Source organism: Solea senegalensis, linkage group LG3 (genome assembly GCF_019176455.1).
Source record: "Solea senegalensis isolate Sse05_10M linkage group LG3, IFAPA_SoseM_1, whole genome shotgun sequence".
NCBI classification, from domain to species: Eukaryota; Metazoa; Chordata; class Actinopteri; order Pleuronectiformes; family Soleidae; genus Solea; species Solea senegalensis.
The window spans coordinates 28,678,449-28,703,178 of NC_058023.1; the positions used below are offsets into that span (position 1 = coordinate 28,678,449).

General features: G+C 40.8%; 1 protein-coding gene across 1 annotated transcript; it reads left to right on the forward strand.

Annotated features, from left to right (window-relative positions):
• Positions 1 to 6,300: 6,300 nt before the first annotated feature.
• rassf8b (Ras association domain family member 8b) lies at positions 6,301 to 24,645 on the forward strand. The gene is made up of 10 exons (XM_044022547.1): positions 6,301 to 6,370; positions 6,496 to 6,743; positions 16,521 to 16,691; positions 18,316 to 18,666; positions 18,788 to 18,993; positions 19,119 to 19,322; positions 19,697 to 19,771; positions 20,088 to 20,210; positions 21,383 to 21,506; positions 21,919 to 24,645. Exons 3-10 carry the CDS (start codon positions 16,580 to 16,582, stop codon positions 22,032 to 22,034), a joined length of 1,311 nt encoding a protein of 436 aa, XP_043878482.1. The 5' UTR covers positions 6,301 to 6,370; positions 6,496 to 6,743; positions 16,521 to 16,579; the 3' UTR covers positions 22,035 to 24,645.
• The last annotated feature ends 85 nt before the right edge of the window (positions 24,646 to 24,730 follow it).

The following is a 24,730-nucleotide window of genomic DNA, read 5'->3' on the forward strand; positions in this document are numbered from 1 at the left end:
TGAGAGCTCCGTCCAGTATGTCATGGTTTCTGGGGATGACATCTGATCGTTTAATAATGTTTTGGATAAAGTACGACCACAAACACAGAATCCTAGTGAAGGTGTTATGGTTTTTTTTATTTTGGTTGATAATTGTGACAACATAGGATGAAACAAACAAATGAAAATACAGAATACAATAAAACCCAGAATATGTAAAGAAGTGGGTGTGTTTTGAGCCCTGAGGGTGAAACAATGTTTATGTCATTTATACTAATGCAAGCATTTCATTCTGGTCATACATTTGGTTTGTTCAATAGATTAAAACAGTTAATGTTAAGTTAACTTAAATTAAATTGTGTCACATATTAAGTTTTGGTAAACTTAACAATTTGCCACTTTCTGTCTTTGATGTGTCCAGTACAAATTGATGTGTTTTTATTATGTTGGTAACGTGCAGATCGCCAAGATGGACGCCAAATTCAAAATGGCTGTCTCTCTGTTGAGTTGAGGGCATGGTCCCTATTGACTTTTTTGTTTGTCTTGGGCTGTGGCATGTTTCCACCAAGTTTCGTGAATTTTGCTGCAACAAACCATTTTACACCACTTTGACGTATCCCCCTTATTTTATATCATTTTACGCCAGTTCTGATGTCAGTGCCTCAAAAAATGAGATTCTTTAACAAACTTTTTGCTTTAACTTTAGCAAAACACTACCGCTAAAACACTGAAAACAGACTTTCAGGAAAACATTTGAACAGAAATGTGTGGTTTAATTCAAGATTAAAGTCAGAATTCTTACTTTAATCTCGAATTAATCAGAATTTTCCTTTTTTTCTCCATTAAAAACCTTGATGAACTTCAATTTTTAGAGCTGCCCGTCGTTAACGAGCTCAGCTGTGGCTGTTCCTCGCTCGTCAGGAGGCATCGCCTACAGCTGAGCTTAGCTTTTAAAAGCCTCAGTCTGCTCGAGCACACGCTGTCACTTGTTCTCTTGCTGGGTGGGTTTTGCTGTGTGTTCGTTTCTGCTTTGTTTTCTTGTGAATGTTTTTGGGGCCCACATTGGTTTTGCATTCATATTCCCTCCTTTGAGCCCAAGTCATTCAGTCATTTCTGTCTGTTGTGTCCATGTTTGAGTTAATCACTCGCCTTGGTCAAAGAACAGCTAATTAAAACACCCACGTTTGTCCGATAACAAGCAGTCTGTACTCAGCCTTACTCAGCTTATAGAAGATAGAAGTGGCAGTACGGAGAATAAAGAGAGAAAAAAGACAAACAAATGTTTTACCTCTCAGGCACAAAACACACATTTCCCAATCGACTTGTGTTGACTAGAATCTTCTATGATATAATCAGTAATAATAAAAACGATTCCTGAGGTACGACAGATGAGCAAAATGTGGGAAGCAGGAACAATATGCCATCTGTTAAGCTGTAAATTTCCTGCAGTCTTTTTTTTCTATTCTTTTTATAAAATACTAGATAATCATTTTTAGGAAAAGTCTAGACATATGTAATTGTTAGAATGGATGCATAAGCAGGTATTTCCTTTTATTTTAAGCCATCAGTGCTGGGGTGAGACTGGCTTTGTCTAGATAAACATACATTACCATCAATCTCTGGAGGAAAATGCAATTTTTGTCCAATTGTCACATGATTGTCAGACTCTTATTTAACTGGCACGACGAAAACGAGTGGCATTACTGGGATTAGATGACGGTATTTTTGTAGACAACCTAAAATTACGTGATTGGGACTCCTTCCTCAGGAAGTCTGGTTTAGACATGACTGCTTCTGGCTCTTGAGGGCACAGAGAGAGAGTTTTCAGCCTAACACAAGAAAATAGAATCTTAAGTAAATCCAGCCCTGAAACTTTTATAGATGGACAGATCTAGACAGGTATAGACAGGTCGAAAGTGGCCACATATGGTTAAATTCTCCTGTCTCATGCTCTGCAAAGGTGCCAAGGAGTAACTAATGGCAGCGTGTGCCAAGCAATGCAGACAGGTCAAGGAGGATGAGGGCCAGGAATAAGGAGGCCATCTGAGGAGTGTGGAGTGCTGTTGAAATTTAGAGTGTCTGCACTGACTGGGGGTCAAGGAGGTTGTGACGGGTACAGAGAAAAGTAGTCAGTGGAAGCATGTTGGATTAAGAAAAAGGATTAAAAAATGGTTAAAGCCGAGAGCTGGCTCCATGGTTTGATAACAAACAGCAGACAGACATGTCGATTTAATAAAAGGCAGAAGGTCAAAGGAGGTGGTGGCAAAAATAGTGAGGAACATTACTGGACTATTTATCTATTAGCTTTTTAAATATAGAAAAATATTCCATTACATAGACAATTTTATGTAATATGTATTAGTGAAAGTCCAGGATTGTTGAATGAAATCTTGTAAATCTATTACAAAACGCATTAAGTCTTACCTTTTAGGTCTCCTTAAACTTTAAATTGAAACTTAAATTCAAATTTAAGTTTCACTGGGGTCCACACATTTTTGTCGTACTTTATCATCTATTTTCCTCTGCGTGGGAACATAATTTCCAAAATCGACATCATGTGTTTTTTGTTAACACCTGAAAACATAAGGACTGAGAGCAATAACTCCTCAAGAAAGCATTTTCTGACGTCGTTGTAAATCAAGTGAGAAGTAAGCTAATTTCCCCGTTAACCTCCATTCAAACAGCAACTGTTGGAGTCGCCCCCTGGTGGCTATACTCGCTACATCTATGATTCACTTTTCAAACTGGAAAACTATGACCATTTTTATACTGGTCATGAGTTAAACTGGTGATTTACTAAAGCGTTATTGCTAAATTTGAACATTTCCAGTCATTAGCTAACAACCACGTAGCCTCAAGAGCAAAACCACTATAAGAACTTCCACAAATGACATCTTTGGGGGGAAGTAAAATAATCTTTGTTTCTCTAACGCTTTGTACGTCATTGTTTGACTTTTATTTGTTTTGAAACTCGGTTTGTAACATATGTGATTAGAATAGAAGTTATAAGTTTCACGTGAGGTGTGGTGATGCTAACCTAGCTTACATTACAAGGTAAAACCAGAATATATATTGCTTTAAATCACTGTTTGTTATTATGTCGACATATTACATACTGGAACTCCAGAAGTTCTTTACTGATAAATTATAAATGACACATGATAGTTATATTTGCCTAATTATGAAGGGATGTTATACATTTTCATGCTAAAGCTACTTTCTGTGATTTTCACACTTTTAAACATTTAGAGGCTTATACTGAATGTGCATTTTAGTTTGAACTTGATAAAAAAAAAGGGGGTTAATCTAACAAATGTGTTTTTTGCTTTCAAATCTTGCATTTTAGAGACATAAAAATAGCTCCCTAAAGAACAACCCTTTCATACATGTAATGGCTACTTGTTGCTTCGTTTAGTCTGAGCTGGTGCACCTGGCTCCTGTTCACAGACACAGGTGTTTTCACTCTCTCTGTCTGATTAGACCTCTGCTCTGGTGAAAATGTCTGTGGAATCACATCAACTATCAAAGAAGAGAAGAAGCACCAATGGGCACGAACAGGTGGAAGAAACCTGGTTCAGAAAGTGAGAAGGTACAGTCTGTACACATCATCTAAAAAGTACCAACACATGATCTCTGCCATATCTTTAACTTTGAGATGCACAGACACCTATTTTGAGTGTCTAACATTTGAGAAATTGTAGTGTAATCACTGAACATTTTCTAAAGTAATTTGGTTTCTGTAGCCTGAGAATATGTACTTTAGGCAAGGATCACATCACCAACCACATAGTTTCAAATCATATTCACATTAGTTCAAGATCAGGTTGGACGGTGACTGTGCACATTCATGACTAGAAGTTTCATGCATCATCAACACAAGAAAATGTCACGTTTGTATGACCAGTCTGTATTCAAGTGGGAGATATGTAAAATAAGGAAATTCAAAAACAGAATCTTTGACAGTTGGTGATTGAGATTTTGCGATGTTGTTTTCTGTGCTTGTGCGTGGAAGATTGTGTATTCTTATTTCCAGCTCAGCTTTGACAGTGAAGCTTAAATACATTGTTTACAAACAAAAGTGTTTCAATCATCGTGTTAAGTGCAAAAAATGTCCCATTCAAACTGCAATTTTTGATCTCACTTCCATTAATACACACATTCAATTTAGTATCTGGGTGTCAATCTGGGCTTTTGCCTTGGAAGTGATAATTCTTAGTACTTTCCACCAGATTGTGTGGAGAGTGTTTTTGGCCAAAATTGGCATATGGAGAAAAGAAATGCTATTTCCACTAGATGGCACTGGCACAATTCCCCCCTCCTCCTCATTGACATATCCAAAAACCTGGCATTTGAAGGGCTAAAATCTTTAAAAATGAATCGGTATTTCATATCAATAAGAAGGTCAGATGTAGATGAAAAATAATCAAATCAATGAAAGTAGAACATATTATAATGTTTTATATCTTTCTTCTAAAAAGGACATTTTTTGTGCTTAGGGGTATGAGTGTGACTAATATTAGACCCGGCCCTAAGGGTTAAAGATTTTGATCTGATCTGTGAAACCATGTCACCACTGCCTGCAAGAAAATATTGATGACTGATCACCGCTTGGTTGTTTCGGCAGCCCAACCATATGTCGAGGATTAATCTCTGAGTTAAATTCTAATCTGATTTATGTACAAATGTACAAGTCTGGAACCAATGACTGCAATTAGAAGAAAAGCTGGCAGGAAAAAAAAAGATCCAAATCTTGGGGTTTATTAAATTTATGAGTCATGTAAAGTAATTTGCCACCAAAAAAAAACGGTGTGTGAGACGCTGCTTAACTGAGCAACACAGATTAGAAATCAGTGACTCTGATTTTGTCAAAAGCTGAGGGTGTTTCAGCACTAAATTACACTTATCTAAAAAAAGAAGCTGAAAGCCACATGTTTCTGCATCATTAGCACAACAGGCAGCTGTCATGATTAATGCTGTGAGACATGACGACATATAGTATGTGTTGGCTGGAATTTAAACAAGAGCAGATTCTGATTCCTTTTTTTTTTTTAAAAACAACCTTTCCTCAAGTGAAACAGCGTCGCCAAAGGAAACATGTTGCTGTTTCTTGGCTGTTAGGAGTGAAGCTCGCTGGCTGTTGCCACATGCCAGTAAAAAAAAAAGTGAGCAGGACACTGAATATAACTCAGCAATGGGAATATAAACATCCTACTTAAATTACATGTTCTCAGCCCGTGTCCAGGTACCGCCTCTGTGTCCGTTGGAGTGGAGATTGCAGTGTTTCCAAAGCTACCAATTATGTCAGAGTGTGTATGTGTATTTTGTGGGGCGAGTGTGTGTGAAATGATGCACAAAGTCATCCAGAACATTTCCATTTCTTAGCATGAAGCAGCCTTAAAATAGCATGGTATTTGGGTTGAACGCTCGGTTAATTTCATATCGTGTAACAAAAAGAGTTTTCCCTCCCTAAATTAATTTGAAAATCAAGCATCCTCTCTTCTTATTCTTCAATTTCTTGACTTATCTTTTAAAAACATGTTTCTTCGGAAGACTCAACGTCATATTTCTCATCCTCTAAATTCTTTTTTGTTTGACCATGGTGATTTGTGATTTGTGATATCACCACTGTCACTGATGTCTCTGAGACATCTGTGATTTGGAAGTAAACCTACCTTGTTTATTCATTTGTCATTGTTTTTATTCAGTGTGTAACTTTTGTTATTTGTGTTTTTATGTAGGCTGTTGCTCCCTATCTTGGCCAGGTCTCCCTTGGGAAAGACCTTAATCTCAATGGGATTTACCTGGTTAAAGGTTAATCCGTCCATTCATCTTCTGCCACTTTATTCTCCACATGAGGGTCTCAAGGGGCGCTGGTGCCAATCCCAGTTGACATAGAGCAATAGGCAATCTTTTCAGGAAAAAAGTGGCAATTTTGGGATAATCTCACAATTCTCATTCTAAAAAAAAAGGGGGGGCGGGGAATTAATTCTGGGATTTCTCAGAAGTTGGAATTCTGACATTAATCTCAGAATTCTGAGGAAAAAGTCACATCGAGCCACTTTAATCTCAGAATTCAGTTCTGTTTTCCAAATGTTTTTTCTACATTTGTCCCTAATCCTCTTCCGTACATGACATGTGTCATATACTTCATATGAAATAACGTTAATGCATTTGTGCCCGCTCTATAAATGTCTAACTAAAATAAAATGAAATAACTGTATTTAAATAAAACTAAGTGATGTCAGGTAGAATGTTGTCATACATGTTCCCCACTTATATCTTCACTGAACATAAAGTGTTGGTGTTAATCAGACAGAAGCGGATCCGTCCGGTCCAGTTTGCGTCGCCGGTGCAGTGCAGTGCAGCTTTAACGGCTCCATCATGCCTTGCGGTTTGTCCCAGTTCTGTTCAGATGTAATTTACAGCAGCTCTCTCTCTCTCTCACACTCACTCACTCACTCACTCACTCTCTCTCCATGTCTCTGTGGTGTGTCTCTCTCCCTCGGTGACGCACAGAGCAGGAGCGGATGTCGGATGTCCGACGACTGGACGGACGCATGTTTACATCCACACAGACGCGCGGATGTGCGCGGCGCACCGTGAACTGGCGCGGCTCGTGTCGGGAACAGACCGTGTGGGCCCGCATCATCATATGAACTCCTGCGTTTTTATCTCCACTGGGAAACAAAGTGAGTCTGCAGCAGCAGCAGGAACACGAGCAGGAGGAGACACTGGCATGTTGTGATCTGCGGGCTCAATTACAGGTATGTGTGCGTGTGTTTGTGCGGTAAATGCTTCAGTGCGTCACTCCAACCCAATCTGCTTTCAAAACATCTGCGATCAGACGCAAACAAATGAGAAATAATGCATGGTTGAATCCAGAGAAAGGTAATATTTATGCAACACTGAGGAGGCCAACTGTCCTCTAAGACCACCATTAAGTAATTCACTTAACTTAAAAAAAGGCTTTTAAAGAGACCTTATATCTGTAGAGGGTTGAATGTGGTTGTAGTTGCATAACTTCTCTCTCTTTTTTTGGCACTATTTCCATAGTCATCCATTCCACCTCCTCTTGCTTCAAAACAAACCCAGTAACATGTATAAGTCAACACGTTACACCAGTGTTGTCAAGTACAAGTAATACTTTGCTGTGCTTAAGTACAATATTTACATATCTGTACTGTAGCAACTTGTACTCCACTACATTTCCTCTAACTATCTTTGTATAGTATAACTATCTATGTCTGTATTTATAAGCTTTTCTAATCTTGATGAGCAGCTTTACACTATAGTTTTGTCATTCACCCATTCTTGCTCAAGGACACATAGGCTAGCAGCGCCAGGAATTGAACCCCCAACCTTCCCGTTGAAAGAAAGCTATCATGTCTCGATCCTAACTTACTACCGACTTACTTACCTATCTTCTAAAGTCTGTAAATGTGTAGTTTTTCCTCCATTGAAAAAAATATAGCAGTTAAATAACAAAAACTATACAAAATTGCTCAACTTTATTGAACAACACATCTCCAATCGGCCTGCCAAGATGGCGCGTGTTTTGATCTTTGTAAATTATACATTTCTCTTTATTTACAGCTAACGATGACAACTTCTTTAACATTATTCACATTTAAGAAGCTGAAAAATCAAGTAACACTCAAACCGATTATCAAAATAGCTGCAGATTAATTTAGTAACTGATTAACAATTGATTAGTTGTTTCAATCCTGTCCTGGTTTGCCGCTTCGGATGCTCACTCACTCACAAGCTGTGAGTAAATTTGATATTCATTAGTGGCAGGAGCAGTAGAAATATCTGGACGGATTCTACACAGGGTGTCATATCTGATTCCTGCAGGAAGTGTGTGTTCTTGTATTTGTGGCTTTGTGAGGACATTTTGTCTGGTCCTCACATCTTTAAAAGGCTTTTTGGGGACAGTGAAGACCCTGTTTTAGGGTTAGAATATGTTTAGTTTAGGGTGAAGGTGAAGGCACTTAGCTGCAATAGTTGAGGTCAGGGTTAGGGAAGGCATTGTCTATGAGGGTGCTCACTGTAAGTGTGTGTGTGTGTGTGTGTGAGAGAGATGTGCTGAGCCCTGCAGTGATGAATCTCTTAATAGAGTTTGGCTCTAAGCGCTCACTCAGCAGAGGTTTTAATCAGAGCTCCTTCAACTGAGTCAGAACGACGACAGTAGCAGAGGTGGAGAGAAGAAGTCCTTGAAGTGTGTGTGTGTGTGTGAGATCATGTAAGCAAGGGCAGAACTCATTCACAAACACGTAGCATGTGTTTGGTGTAAGAAACAGACATAACACAGCAGACTGATTAAGGTGTGGACAGGGTACGAGATCATGAACGTGAACGCTGTCCAATCTCACAGCAGTTTCTGCCTCTTTTGGTTTGACCCTTGATATCAAACGTCTTCACTTTATCGAAGGGATTTGTTTTGACGGGTTCTGTAAAAGTGTGTCCCAATGATTAGTTCCATCATGGGCCACCTCCACCTTTTACTTCACTCCCATCATAAAGCATGTGTTTCATCCCACAGTATTACACAGAGATCATCACTGTGTTCTAGAAGAATGATGGCTGCAATAAGACAGTCAATCTAGTCGATTAATCTAAATTAAGTTCTCTGATTTTTTTCAGCTTCGTAAAATGTGAATATTTTCTGCTTTCTTTGCTCCATAAGGAAATCATTAAAAGCGAATCATTCTGGTTTGTGGAACATTGCTTTCTGCTCACTTTATGTAAAAAGTGATGAATTCTCACATTTGAGAAGCAGCTTTGATTGATGATTAAATCACAATAGTTGCTGATTAAGGTTCTGTCAGATTTAGTCAATGATTAATCTGATTTAATACCTGGAGCTCTAGAATAAACAGATAAATAAGTATTTTAAATCAACCCACATGTACAGTGACCTCTCTAAACTCTCTAAACATACTGTACATTTTGCCAAAACTGAAGATCCAAGTGTTTTTGAAGCCACAGAGCTTTATCCTAACTTTTAATGTAAGTGGGGGATACAGTATGTAAGTTATGGCAACCCTTGGTCGAGAAGAATTGGCCTCATGACCGGGAAGGTCGCCAGTTTAAATCCTGCCCACTGTCCTGCACCCGGCTTGTGTGTGTGTGTGTGTGTGTGTGTGTGTGTGTTCCCTACTGTAATGGGTTAAATTAGCCATCACTAACTGGATGTGTGTGTGCAAAATTAACTAAAACTCAAATTGCACAGATTGTGGTGAATCCAGTGTTAGTTACTACTTCTTCTTCTTCTTCTTCTTCTTCTTCTTCTTCTTCTCTCCTCCCGCCACCTCATGGTTCGACTAAGCTCCGAGTCTTAAAGGGTTACAGGCTTATTGTCTCCATAAAGCTGATTAGGTTGAACTTGTGAGACTGCAAGGTAGCACGCTGGTCACCCAAACTCATTATATGGTGGTTGTTTTCTCCGCACCAGTGGACATAAACATGATGTCCACTAAATTTTGGGCTTTATACATTTTACCTCGTGTCTGCAGCAATTTAAAAACAACTTATCTCCACTTACGATGAAGGAAACGGTGCCGTTTTAAGGTTGTTTTCGATTCAGTTGGATTAAAAATTGCCATATGCTGCGTCCAAAACAAACACAAGGCTCTTCTTTGTTCACAGGGAAATCAACTTTATTCCTCACTCTGCACAACCTGACGAGGTTGATGCGGAAGTAATCTGTAAAAGGTCGTCTCCATTCAGCAGCGCACATGAATGAGAGCGAACACTAGGACTGCAGAGTGTGCGTTAATAACAGTCGACGGAGCGGCGTTTCCTCATGAAACTCCGTGTAATGACGAGGCGCAGGGACACTCCATCAAGAAAAGTGACATCTGGTCTGAGGACGAGAGTCAAATCCTAATTTAATCTACATTTTTTTCTTCATAATGGAGATACCTGCTGACATTAGCTTTTTTTTTTCTTCCTGTGTGTTCCTATTTTTAGTCTCATGCTGGCAGCGTGGCTGTAAGAGTGCCAATGTCAGTCCCAGCTTTTCATTTTTGTGTCCCCTGAAGCTAAACTGCACTCATGGATCAAATGTTACCAACAATGGTGTCCTGTATATGGATGACTGGAGAATTTATAGGTCTTTAAGTTTGCTCTTCAGCATCGGCAAATTACATTGTTCACAACTCTCTTAACAGCTCCATACATTCTTAAAACATCAGACTGTTTGAAGTAGTTCCCAAAGTTATCCAGCAGAGGGTGGCTTCGCTCATTTGTGATGTTATTGTTGTTTACTGTGACATGAAAAGGACACAAACAAGCAAAACTGTACACTAAAACATCTGGAGAGCAGCATGTGGACATATTCCGTATCGTAGTTTGTGATTTCGGCAGAGATTGGTCGTAAACAATGAATGATTTACTCCTTTTAAAAACAGTGTTGTTCAGCTCCACAGCGTGATATTTTCTTACACCCCCTAGTCTCACCAGGAGTTGTCACTAATTCTTCCACTCCGGACGTTTAAGGGAGTTCTCACAAAATTGTTAATCAGCCTTTCCTGAGTGGCCCCCCCCCCCTCCAGGGGGATTGTCTTGTTGCTACGCCCTTGGTTTCTCCGTTTTGAAAGGCCTGACATTTAGTACGGCGATGAATCCTCCTGATTTAACACTGTTTGTGGACGTCTTCAGTTCTAGTGCAGACTCATTTAGCTTCCACGTGAAATTTATTGTTTATTTAGCCGGAGTGAGAGATTAGTTCCCCTCTCAGGTGCTTTAACCAGAACCACGTGACTCTCCGCTCTCCAGCTGACTCTGATAATCTCCATCAGGGCTGCACATCAGCCCTGAATATGCTTGAGCTTAAATCAGAGTTTGTGGGGGGGGAAACCCCGCTGCAGTGCACACACACACACACACACACACACACTCTCACATTTAGACGAGACAAAGAGGAAGTGACAGGAAAAGCATGGGCTGTTTCTTAATTGTCCACGATTGTTTGGCTTACTTTCCCAGACCGAGGCCCCCAATCAATGCGCTCATCTGTGTTGAGCTTGGACAAAGCTAGAGCTGCGTCGCCATGGCGAGGGATTGTTTGCATCCAGCTAGCCATGTGGACACACACACACACATTACAACATGCTCCTTTGTCTGTGCACCCCCTCCTGCTCCCACTGCCTCCTCGTTACTTTAAAAATTGGCCTGTGATTGCATCATCGTCATCTGATCTTGTTGTTACTGCGTCTGTGTCACCACATTTACACTTAGCAAGTTTTTAAGTTGTATTCTTTTAACATATTGAAGCAAAAATATTGCTCACTGTATATCCATAGTAGTGGGGACACACGATATTATCGATATTGGCTTTAACATGGTCACTGACAGGATTTTGTACTTGTACAAATGGTTTGTTAATGTTAATTTCACTACACAAGAGACTAAATGACTTGGCAAAACGAAATACAATTAAATTGGTATCTGTTATCGGCCCCAAGCAAAGTCTACGGCCTACAAAGTACAGAGATACAAGTTTTTATTGTCTGAATTTTACTGGAAGTAACAAAAGGTCGGGGTTCAAACCGGATCAATGAGTTTGTTAAAGTTGAATTTACCAATGAGCTAAAAACCACTGAGCACAAACACGGCAGGAAATGAACTCATTGCTGGATGTTTTTCCTCATTTTAATATCGTTGATAACTCTTTAAGACGTTAAAATGAAAGGAGCTCTCACGCTGAGCAGGTCCATGAGTGACGGCCCTGTTCCTGAGGAAAAACACAAATACGACACGGTGACTTTCCACACTTGAGTCGCCTCCCAGGCTCTGCCTTTCTGTGGAATCCTGAGAATGAAACTTTAGCAGCGGCAGACTGAAGTCACCACTAAGTTTAGCTCAGCAGTTCACAGCCCAGACGACACGGGATTCTTCGTGTCTCAAAGTTAAAAGGCTGCGGCGGCGAAAGTTGTGGATTTGTTCTGACAGCGTTGACCTTTTGGTCCGTCTGTCTGTCAAAATCCTTTTCTCATCTAACCTCAAAAAAAGTCTTTACACCAGCCTAGAATCACAAAAGTGACATGGCCTTTGTCATTTTCATTACTTCACATTAGCAGTTGGGCATTTATTTTCTCATACAACCACCAGTAATATGTTCCAATAACATCCACACGCACAGTTAAAGCATTAGCGGTCAAAACCTCTTTCCCTCTGAATGAAACGCATGACGAGACAGAGGTTAGACAGACAGACAGATAGACAGACAGACGAGGTTTATAAATGACCACTAATTACCAGTTAGACCCAACGACATCATACACAAAGTACCACTTTAGTTTCTGCTCCAACTTTCAACCAGAAAGTACAGTTTTATGTCCATATCAAGCACATTAGGGTATTAAAAATTTATTTTATAATAGACACAAATAACAACTAATAAAAATGTAAGATCTAAATTCTGTTTTTTGCTCAGAATGTTTGTTTGCTATCTTCATAGAATGAACCTTATTTGTATAGCAGCTCAAAGTGCTTCACAATAAAAGGAAAAGTAGAATTTAAAAAGCAAATACAACAATAAAACACAACAGAGGGTGGAATTAAAGAGGGAAAAGGCTCAAGTCGAGAGGTTAAAATCACTGTTTTAACTTGCAAATAAAACACAACACAGGGTGGAATTAAAATGGCATTTGGTCATTAATCAGAGTTTTGTAGCAACATTTTTGACTGAAAGTGAAGTTAATGCATCACCAACATGGACACGAATGCACGAACTCCCGTTATGTTTCATCCATATTTGGTTGCAATATCTACTCAGTCTCTCCAGTGATGAGGTTGACTCTTCTCTGCCATGAAAAGCAAGAACACGCAGCTTTGATTTTGTCTCTTTATTACTCAACTATGAGTCATGGAAAAGGAAATTCCAGCAAGTTTCACACATGCTGTGTGCAGTTCACCGTCCGTCATAATGTACAGTTCAGCGAGTGAGCCGCAGGCCTGGTGCTACTAAATACGGACATATACATTTAAAGTGAAGCTGCACCAAAATAGAAACACACATGTTGCGGCAGCAGAATACTGATGTGTGTGTGTGTGTGTGTACACACCGTGTAGCCATATGATTTATTTATCCACTCTGTGGCAGCACAGGGGCTTGAAAGTAACTCATTTAAATTAAAAGAAATTGTATATAATGACCCCATTCACGCTTTTTTCCCAGTACTAATGGAATATTTTTTCCATTTTCACCAACTCTATAAACACACCTGAGCAAAAAGTACTCAAAATGTTTAAAATCGGATTGAATTTGGGGACGTCACAGTTCACTTTGCTACTTTATATCCCAACCAAAAATGCGATATTAACTTCGACTCAACAACACATAAGAATATGAAAAAAAAAAGCCTGAATGTGACATTTAGACACACCCCCAGGATGTCCATATAAGGACTTATTGTATGTATTATTCTCACAGCAATTTACCGCTGCGTTAAATCAGCATTCAGTCACAAGTCGAATGCTTCAGCTCTCTGACGTCATGGCTTCTAAAGGTACGACATTTATAAAAATGCGTACACACGCGCGCGTGGGTCTGCTCAGTTCCACTTAAGAAACGCAGAACATCTGCTCCGGCGCAGCTGCTCCTCTGCTCCTGTAACACTGAGCTGCACGCTCCCTCTGATAAAACCAAACATCTCCAAGCATATGTTCTCTTATTCATGCCAAGGTGCTGGTGGGAGCGAGTGAGTCATGGAATTAAAAATAATAATAATGCCGCCCCAAAAAGAAGAGTTGTCATACGTAGTGGTCAGTCGTCACTGTTTCCAAGTGAGGGAACGAAGAGAGTCTTAAATTATCGTTTTAATTCAATATAAAAGTGTGACTGTGTGCTGCCAGTTTCATGTCTCCTTGTAAAACATTTTCAACTTCCTGACCCAAAAATCACTGGAGCACATTAATGTGTGAGTGTGAGAATCTCGTCAGCAAGTGAAATCATTTATCTGGACTTTTTGATTAAGTGAGAATGAGTTTGCTTCATTGTAATAAGACGATGGTAATTTGTATCATAGACGAGTGAATGACTTGGGTGTAACCTCCTCTCATAGATGTACTGTGTGTGTGTGTACTGGAGAAATCTCAGGTTTACAACCTCGTGTCACCCGACCACGGAGCGCTCGGCGTGATCTGGGTATCGCTCGTCATAGAATAAACATTGCATTACAACATTTCGACCACAGCTGTGAAAATGGAGGGTGTCATCGAGTCGTCTATTGCGAAACCGTGTCAGTGACCCGTTTGTGAACACAATGAAACCATTCTTTCCCAGAACAGTGTGTAGTATTGACACATGCTGAATTGTTAATGGATTAAAAGCTGCAGACATAACTTTTGTTGTTTTTGTTAATTTCTCATTGATTTTTCTGCATATTTTTTTGGTCTTTGTGAACAGAAACGTTCACAGAGAAGCTATCCGCCCTGACTTGGGGAGCATTTCTGTGTATACAGCAGCAGCATGTGGGCATGGGCAAAGACTGCTGAACATCTGGGTTTTTTTGAGCGGTAGAATTCACTTGTGAAAAGTTTGGTGGTCACGTGTTTGTGTTTTTGATGATACTCGTGTTTGCAGCTTTTCTCCCTTTTTTACTAGAACAATCATGCTATTGTGTCCATCTGCCAGCTTCCCGCACCCGGCGACAGTAAAATTACCATAATGACCACACGCTTTGAAGTGCAACTTCTTCGCCTTCAGAAACTGTTGGGATTTTTCCGATAGCATAAATTACCGCGGTGTAATTACGGTAATGCAAACATGGCTTGCTCAAACGTGTCGTCGGCGATACGCTCAGTGTTAAAGGGTTAAACTCATTTGCCCATTCATGGAACACGTTTTGTTTATATTTAAAAGTTGCACACTATAGTTTAAATGAAACATTTTCTCATACGTTTTCTTTTACTTTGTTATAGCGGCAGCTTGTGTTTTCTGGATATGAGTTTGTGCTGCTTTAACGTTTCCTGTTCATTCCAATAGTATTTGCACTCCGTCTTCCGGGCACCACAATCTCCCACTCCTCTGTCCTTTCACCTTGATTTGTCTACCCATTTCCACCCCCCACACACACACGCACACACTGTTCTATGTCACACTGAGCTGTATTCACGGCGATGCTTTCATTTACTGCGCTGTAAACAGGTGTTTGGGTTCAGACGGTTCCTGCAGAATCTGCCCACAGTTCCAAATCATCCTGCACCAAATGCCGGGCGGCTTTGCCCTCACTGGACGCCGTGTGCATATAGGAGCGTGCTATAGAGGAAGGGGGTCTCCGTGGCGGGGCAGTGGCGGTTAAATAGCAGGAGAGATGGGAGTCCCATCCCAGCTGTGATGAACATGAGAGGCGACTAAATTGTAATAAGGGAGACCTCAAGCGAAATGAAAGTCAAGGATCAGAGCAGAGCTGATGGCCTTGTCAGGAAAAACGAGGGCCGATGCCCTGTAGGATTGCTCGAGTGTGAGCATTAGGCACCTGCTCCCTCACTGCTCCGCTGCTCCGGCTCACTGTCGTGGCCTTGCCAGGTCTGTAATGACTGCCTCGCTGCTGACGCGCTTGTGTCAGCAGTTTGAAATGGCTCCCCTCTCCTGCTGCACGCTTTTGCAACCGCTGTAAGCTTTTTTTTTTTCCTGCGCAGACACACCAGCAAATGAAAAAACGGTATTGAACGAGGCCCTGTTACACAGCAGCTACTGCACCACACACACACACACACACACACACACACACAAATGTGGTGCAGTCATTTATTATTAGAAGCGCAACAGGAAAAGTGTGACAATGAAACAAGTGTTGCATGTTGGTGAGCTGTTGGTTTTTCACAGAGCTGGTGTCTGTGTGTGTGTGTGTCTGTCTGTGTGTGTGTGTGTTCTCTAATGCTTGCTCTTTAAATAATGTATTCAAGTTACAGTAAAGAAAGTAGCTTGTTTAAAATGTACTTATTTACTTGACTTTTAACAAGGTTCTTTCTTGTGTCGTGCAACAAGGACACAAATCTCACATGAATTGTTTTTAATTAAAGGCAAAACTTAAATTAAAGTGCTGACAAAGTAAATTATGTATCAACGCATAATGTATCAGTCAACATGGGTCAAAGGTCACACAATGCTTTCACTTTTTCACTCACTCAGGGACCTTAATTAGCGCCAATTCACCTGTCCTTATCGTTCACCTGTCATCATTCACATTTCCTAAAGGATGTGATTCAAAATGTAAAATGACTTTAAAAAGTTCTAGTACACAAAAAATCTACTCAATTACAGTAACGCGAGTAACTGTAATTCGTTACTTTCCACCTGATTAAAACCCATCAAATAGAATTATAACACCTGCATTGATTTTTTTTTTTACAATTTACAACAATAACATTAAAAGATGCTAAAAAAACTTGCAGTTTTCCACAATAATATATTATATGATATTATATTATATTATGTTATATTATATAAAGTGATATGATCAATTCTCTGTGTAAAGTTTAAATGTTTTGCTTTACCAGCATTAAACCGTGTGTGTTTTGTCCTTTTTTAGAATGCACATTAAACCGTCACTAGTTCCCCCTTGTGGTGCGGAGGAATGAGGGCCTTTGGATGAAGGCCATGGAGCTGAAAGTGTGGGTGGACGGTGTGCAGCGCATCGTGTGCGGGGTCACGGAGTTCACCACATGTCAGGAAGTGGTCATCGCTTTGGCACAAGCTATTGGTGAGTTCAGAATGAGGAACTGTATGCTGCTGGTACAAATAAATCAACTAAAATGTCAGCTGTACATATCAGATATTGGTTACCGAATGGGGAACTCATATTTTCCCGTTAGCTTGACCACCACAGAGGAGTGGATTTGAGACAAAGTCCTCCAGACGACTTTCATGCTGGAAAAATGGTGTAAATGGTATCTTGTCCTACACAAATCCCTATGGTGACGTTCTGTGACGTGGACTGTGTCCAACATTGGCTTGGCAGCTTGTCAGACACACTGCACATGATAAATTGCATGAAAATGAAAAGCGACTTGAGGACACAGCGAGAGATATGTGGCATAAATGGGGCTGCACAGAATGAAATGAGCCGTGCGACACACTTAACTCCATTGACACGTCGTGTTCGGATGCAGAGAAACAAGTCGACGCACCGCTTCTGTTTGTCATCACCTGCGAATTCAAGCCCCCAAAACCACCACCCCGGCGGTAGATTTCTCTCAGAGCTACAAAATGCAGCATGTTTCACAGTGACAGCGTTTCATGAGTTATGGCATTCACTGTCCCTTTGTGTGTTCCCTTTGCTCTTTGTCCCAGCCGGGGCATTTTGATGTGAATGGCTGTAGTGATGAATGTGCCTCTTTTTTTACAAGGACCCTCACTGTGCAAGGCGAGGGTGAGGGCGCAAACAGGCTAGTGTTTAGCTCTTATCTATATGTGAACACTACAGACAAGAATGCAGGCACGCACACACACACACACACACACACAATAACACACACAGGGCCGTGAACCATTGAACCCCGCCCTTTTTTCCCAGCGCAGCCACTGTTTAGTTGAATTTTCCCACTACAAAGTTCTGTCACTAAACACTGGTAAACAAGTGTGGGAGAGACGTTAAAGAGTTAATCAGTGTTGTCCATTTTATGTCTTTTTATTTTGCTATGCATACATTTTATACGTTTTATACATTTTATATATGATTCAGCTTGAAACAAGTAATTTTCCCCCAATAGTGGTTATATTTTCTTGGTTTTTTTAGAGGCATTTTTTGCAGTGATATTAATCATCTGCACGACATGGAAAATAAAGGGATCAAGCATAGATCCTTGCGGAACACCATATGTCAGAGGGACCTCTAAAGGGAAGGCACTGTCAACAATAACACTGAATATGTACAGTCTTGTATAAATTACCTTAAAAGGGATACTTCAGGATTGAGCCATGGTGGCTCAGTGAAAGGGCGGATTGTCTTTCAACGAGAATGTTGTAGGTTCAATTCCTGGCTTTGCTAGTGTGCTAATAAACACCTAAGCCTCAAAATGTCCGTCTGGCAAAGAACAGATATGTGTATTTTGTACTTATGTACAGTAACAAAGTATTTGTACTTCATTACATTACAACACTGAATATGTGTGTGTGTGTATATATGTCTTATTGGACACATGAGCTGAGTCAGTCAAAAGCATCATCTCTGCTAAAATCCATTACACTAAGTGGATCTGCTGTGACACTGTCCACTTCATTAGATGAGTGTTTGGTGGTTAGGGTCAGTGGAGCGCTCCCTTTTGTTCATCTCAGTAAAAAATTAAATATTCAGCTTTATTTATTTTTTTCCACCCCCGCCCTAGGACGCACCGGCAGATACACGTTGATCGAGAAATGGCGGGATACCGAGCGCCACCTGGCTCCAAACGAAAACCCCGTGGTGTCCCTGAACAAGTGGGGTCAGTATGCCAGCGATGTGCAGCTCATACTCCAGAGAACCGGGCCGTCCATCAGCGAGCGGCCCACTTCTGACAGGCAGGCTCGCGTTCCGGAGCGAGGCTTCTACCGCCAGAGCCTCCCACCTCTGGCCAAGTTCCGCACGTCGGGCGCAGACCACTCGCTGAAGCGAAGGGAACCCAAGCGCAAGTCGCTGACCTTCTCTGGAGGGGCCAAAGGTCTGCGGGAGATCTTTGGGAGAAGCAGAGATGCTGAAGGTAGATTGTGTTGTTTGGAATTGAAGTTTTTACTTTCTCTACCTACTTTAAAATCTTCTCTTCTTTTATCTTCTTCGTCACCAAACTTTTCACATCCCACTCACCCATCCGCTCCCTCCAGCCAAACAGGCTCAGCAGCGCAGTGTGAGCTTGAACCTGAGCAGAGTTGGAGGCGGCGGAGTAGCATCTGTGCCTGGGAGTCCGGCCAGAGATTTGAGCCGGCTGGTGCAGCTGCAGAGAGACAAACTCCAGGCCCTGGAGAGCCGTCTGCTGGGCTGTGAGGCCGAGCTGGGAGAGTGGGAGGAGGCCGCCAGTGAAGCCATTGAAGTGAGCGAAAAACCACAGCTGCCAGTCCTGTTACTTACAGAAAAAGTCGACTCAATCTACTCGGTTTTAGATCCGAAATTACTAATGTTCTCGTTATGGAAAAACGTCGTGTTGTCTGTCCACAGAGAGAAAATCTGGAGGTAGAGCTTCTGCTCTTAGAGCAGCAGGTGCGGAGGAACGACGCCGAGATCGAGGAGGACGAATTCTGGCAGAACGAGCTTCAGATCGAGCAGGAGAGCGAGCGGCAGCTCAGGCAACAGTTAGCCGAGCTGCAGGGCCGCGTGCGCGAGTGCGAGGCCAAGCTTTCAGAGCATCTCGCGCGCATACAGGTAAAATATGTTGTTACTGTACTTTACTTACTTTCTGTTACTTTTACTCCACTACAGTTTTGCTATTCACCCATTCATACCCTTCAACATGGGGTTAAGTGTCTTGCTCAAGGACACATATAGACTAGCAGAGCCAGGAATTGAACCAAAACTATCAGACCTGACTTGTGTGTGTATGCAGTGGCCAACTGCTGAACTACCCCCTTCTGAGCAGTAGAATCTTTTCACGGGCATTTCTTTCCATTTACTTTACTAGAGCAATGTTGCTGTTGCCTCCATCTGTCTGAACATGAAACCGATCACTTGCCATGAGATCCGTACACTGCGAGAGACAATGTTTGAATATCACTGACATGCACTACATTTTTGTGTAGAGCATGGAAACCGGCGTGGAGCAGGAGCGGCTGCAGCAGGAGGCCGAGCTCAACCAGAGGGTCAATGACGAGGAGGTAGAGTCCAAAAAAAAAAAAAAAAGTTCACCCAAACGAAAGATTCTGGGAAGTAAAATGATGCTTTCAACATCAAATGACTCAATGTGAGGTGAAGAAATAAATTTAACAAAAGAACTGAAATAAATAAACACAATTTGCAACACTGCATTATTTCACGTGGTCGGGGACTTAACTTCAAAGTAAATTTAAGCATTCAATTCCTCCTACATGTTTTAACAATACAAAGGATTAGTTACTCCCCATCTCCTCCTCTGTGAAGACCTGATGAGTGCTGGCTTCGCCTCTTCACCACTCCCCCGACTCTGGATTTCAGGTGCAGTCCCAGCTGGAGAAAGTGAGGGCAGAGCTGGAAATGCAGAGCCAACAAACGGCGCGGCTGGAGAGCAGCTGCAGGGCGTTGGAGCGCTCGCTCAGCCAGTCAGGCAAGAGATTACAGGTCAGCTCAGATTCTCCTGCTCAGTGTTTTATTAATTTTTTTTTTTTTATCTTTCACAACATCACGTCCACATTGCCAGGAATTTGAAGAACCTTTTTTTTTTACTGTTTTTTTCTCAAAAGCGGCTGCTCCTAATATATCAGTGTGGTGCTGAAAAGAAGATTGATTTCAGAAAAGTGCTAATTAAAAAGTTGCTGCTGCTGCTGCTGCTTCTGTGTGTGTGTGTGAGTAAAAATTGAACCCCGGCAAACCAGGTGGAACCATAGAAATCTAAGCTCATTAAATTGTGGGCAGCGGAGCGCAGTTTAATCTCCGGCTTGCAGGGATGTGCAGTGGATCCTTGGCTATGAGTTGAAGGGTTCTATATACAGGCGAGGGCCAGCAGGGTGTGGGAAGCGTGAGGTAATGAGAAGGGAAAAGGAAAGGAGGGTATTACAGCATTCTTTGCCTGATTAGAGAGAGGCCTGAGTAAGTACGCAATGTCCCTCGCCTGCAGTTGCATAACTATCTGAGAGTTAAGTCTTCGCCCTTAGCTGTCGACGCTGGGATGCGACACGCGGATGGATCCTGAGCAGAGCATGATGCTCTGTTAATAATGTCCACACGTTTTATTTAGAGAGCACTTTTCAAGCACAAAGGTGGACTGAACAAACATTTAAGACGTCGACAAGATCGATAACAAATTATCACAAAAGCTTGTGAAGGACTTTTAGGGTTTAAGTGTGAAAAGAGGTTAAAATGAAATGGAAGAAAACTACATAAAAACAGGATTAGCTTTAAAAATATATAGTAGTAATATTGATGATAAGAGGTATGTAATACAATATATAAAAGAGGAATAAAACATATTTAAAGAGCACTTTTCAAGCACAAACTACGACTGAAAGTGTTAAAAGAGGTTAAAATAAGAAATGTAAAAAGAAATAAAAACATGTTTAGGTTTCAAAATATATAGTTATAATTCTATTAATAAGAGTAATGTTATAAAATATATATAAAAAGAATAAAACACGTTTTCCAAGGCATATAAAAGTGCAAGTTTAAGTTTAACAACTGTTTATTGTTATTAAGTCAACTGGATGCAGACCTAATGAGTGCAAACATTCTCGTGAAACAAGAAAAAAAAAGAAGTGGTGATTTTTATTTTATAATTGTTTGACTTTTGTCTACAGGAAAAAGAGCAGGAGCTGGAGCAGCTGACGAAAGAGCTGCGACAGGTCAACCTGCAGCAGTTCATCCAGCAGACGGGAACCAAGGTCACCGTGCTGCCTGCTCAGCCCTCAGCAGGGGACAATGGCACGTGCACACACACACACACACACACACACACACACATATATACCGTATACTCCAGCATAGACTTCATGAATTTGTAACATCACATGGTTAAAAGGCTCAGTTTAAGGCACTCAACCGACACAATGTTTTCACATGTGTATGGTCACAGTGCCACTTTGTGGGCATCCTGATGAATTGCAGGTAACACTGTAAATATACAGTATAACTGGTATAAAGTGAGACTAATTGTGCCACAACGGCTTAAGTCTGTAAACCTATTACACGGACTAAGAAGAGCAGAAAATGTCACTCTCATTCAGTCTTAACTCTAAGCCTTTCTCGTTTTATTAATACTGTGAAGTAATAGCAGTTGCATTAGTTGCAGATTGTTGTTTTCTTTTAAATTAATAGTGGGTTTAAAACTTTGCAGAAGTGGAGCGCGACTCTCTGAGAAGACGAGGCTCGTCGCGCCTCTTGCCCAGCGACCTCCGAACTCTTCAGAGCGCCGTCTCCTCCAGCCTCAACCCAGAAGGGATCTATGTGTGACACCGGGAGACGTGACATTATTTTTTGGCAGTGGCACGGCCAGATGTCCTATTGGACTCTTTTCTATTACAGAGAAAGGTCAAAACAAAAAGTGACCTGCTGAAAATGCTCCTGAGCAAAAACACTGAAACAATCTAACCTAAAGAGAGAAAAAAGAAAAACATGGTTGATTTGTTTTTGCACTGCCTCTCTCTCTCCCCTCCATGCCATAACTGACACTCAAAGTGATGTCAATATCCATTTTCATTGCCTGGATTCTTAAGGAATGGGTGAAGATTCGTCTTGAAAAATCAAGCCAGCAGACATTTATTTTTTGCGTCAGTTAAAGGAGGTTTGCGACAAACAGTGTGGATTTAAAGCGATGCAAAGTTTGGACACATGTACACGTATGCATAAACAAACATAAAAGGAAAAAAAAGAGTTGTGCATGAGCATGCACAAACCGAACAGTGACGTCACACCTGTGCTATAACTGTAGCCATATCTGATTGCCTTACTCTGGTGTTTTGTTTTGTTTTAAACCAGACTTCAATATGTGTAAAAGAAACTCAAGGTAGCTACTAAACGTATATTATTCAGCATTAGCACCGGTTCAGGTGATACTGAGGTCGTTGTAACTGATGTCAGTAGATACAATGGTTCCAATGTGAATTTGGACTTTTTGTATTGGATTTGAACAGAAAATCTGCCTCATTATTTCCTGTCGATCTTATATAATCCTTTATATTAAAGAGATAGAGGTGGAGGCTACAAAAAAAAGTATGGCTCCCGTTTGGGTGGAGAAACATGAAATGCTTTCTTTTCCACAAAACCCCATGATAGCCTTGGAGTCTGCATTTAAAATCCAGCTTGAAAAATGTACTCAGTTTAACCACTGGGTGGTGGCAAAACATACATTATTTAGCTGGCTGAAAGTTAACTGTAAGTGTGTAAGTTGGTCCTGCTCCTGTTGATGTTTGCCATCCACACGAGGGTCAGAGGTCACTGGACGCAGGTCACACAGGTCGCCGGTTTGTCGGTATTTCTTTGTCTTTATTTTCACAATCATACTGTTTTGTAACAAAGCCTCAGCACTTTAACTGTCAGTGTTTTTAACCTGAGGTGCCACGTACAGTGTTTGACATGGTTCACTGTGTTCATGAAGCAGGGACACACACACACACATTTGATTTTTATCATTCTAAAGAACTTAAAGAAAGATGTCTCATATGAACCAAAGGTAGTGTGAAGGAAAAGAAAAATCTAATTACTTAGATGAATGTACTTTTTCAATACAGTATTTATGCAGCTTATCTCTATGAACTGGGAGAATAAGAATAAGAGGCTGTAATTGTGTACAAAATAACACTGTTGTGTTGCAACTTAAACGCGTGTGAATGCATGAAACTTTCACTTAATTTTTTTTTCCCCCTTTTGTCCGTTTGCATCGTCACTGTTAAATATAATTTGTGCACAAGGTACAATCTGTCCTATTCATTCACAAATTGGGATTTCGTCACGTGGGTTTGTAATTCGCGAGGCAGCCACAGGAATGATCATTTCAGGAGCTCAGGTTCACACTGAGCTTCGTTTAAAGGGAGTATATATAAACCAGCCTTGGTGGAAGTGTATTAATAAGGGTGAAATTCCTCTTTCCAGTGTGTGTGGAGCATCTTGCGTTGTTGTTTTGCCGTGCTAATGTACCCAGAGGAATTCACATCACAACAAGCATGCCTTACAGAAAAGAAGTCCTGTATATAATGTCAACATATCACATCAGTGTGTGTGTGTGTGTGTAGATTATTTTTGAAGTAAAAAAATATGCAGAGTGTGAGAGAGGTTAGATTTTAATGTGTGATTGGTTTGTCCGGACTCCTAATAATTACCATTATGTGACAATTATTAGTTTTTTTTGTTCTGTCATTTTTGCCTTGTTAACATTCTACGCCGATGGACGTCAGAAAATGGCCAAACCTTTTCACTGTTTCTTAAATAAAACCCCAAATGTAAATGTGTCAAACGTGACACTAGTTTACCAACGTTTATCCTCCGTCACGCGTAGACACTTTGCCAATGACTGTCGTCGGGCGGCTCAATAACAGTGCATATACAAGACAAGATGATAGAGCCATTATGGAAACGGCCTTCAAGTGGTTTTGAAAGCTTCTATGGAAACGCCACGGCTCAGGGAAATTTCAAGACACAGAATTACCCACAAAACATTGGACAGAAAGTAATTAAGGATGAAAGCTGTTTAGCTCCTGTACAGACACAGGACAACAAGCGTAACCAAGGCAATGATTCGCTGCTGGATGAGGTGTAGCTTTACTTGAAAAGTAAAGTGTCTGTGCTGGCTCGTGATTAATGTTATAGCTGTAGTCTCGCCTTGTAATGCATGTATTTGACACGACAGAGACACAGCGGGTAAACAAACTGGGACAAGTTCAAGTCTTTTTGAGCTTGTAGTGCCGTTCATTGAGACACAACCTCATCACTAACTTGCATTGACTCGACAATTAGAATATTAAATGTTTTATTTTGTATTAACTTCATCTTCTGTGTCACCCCACATGTTATAATTCAGCCACTTAGTATGAAAGACATGAAGATAAATTCAAGAATAATGGAAAAGTGGAATGGAACCAAACAAAAACAATAAATGAATATAAATTATATATGAAAGAAAATGCAGAAATTATAACTTAATAAACTGCTCT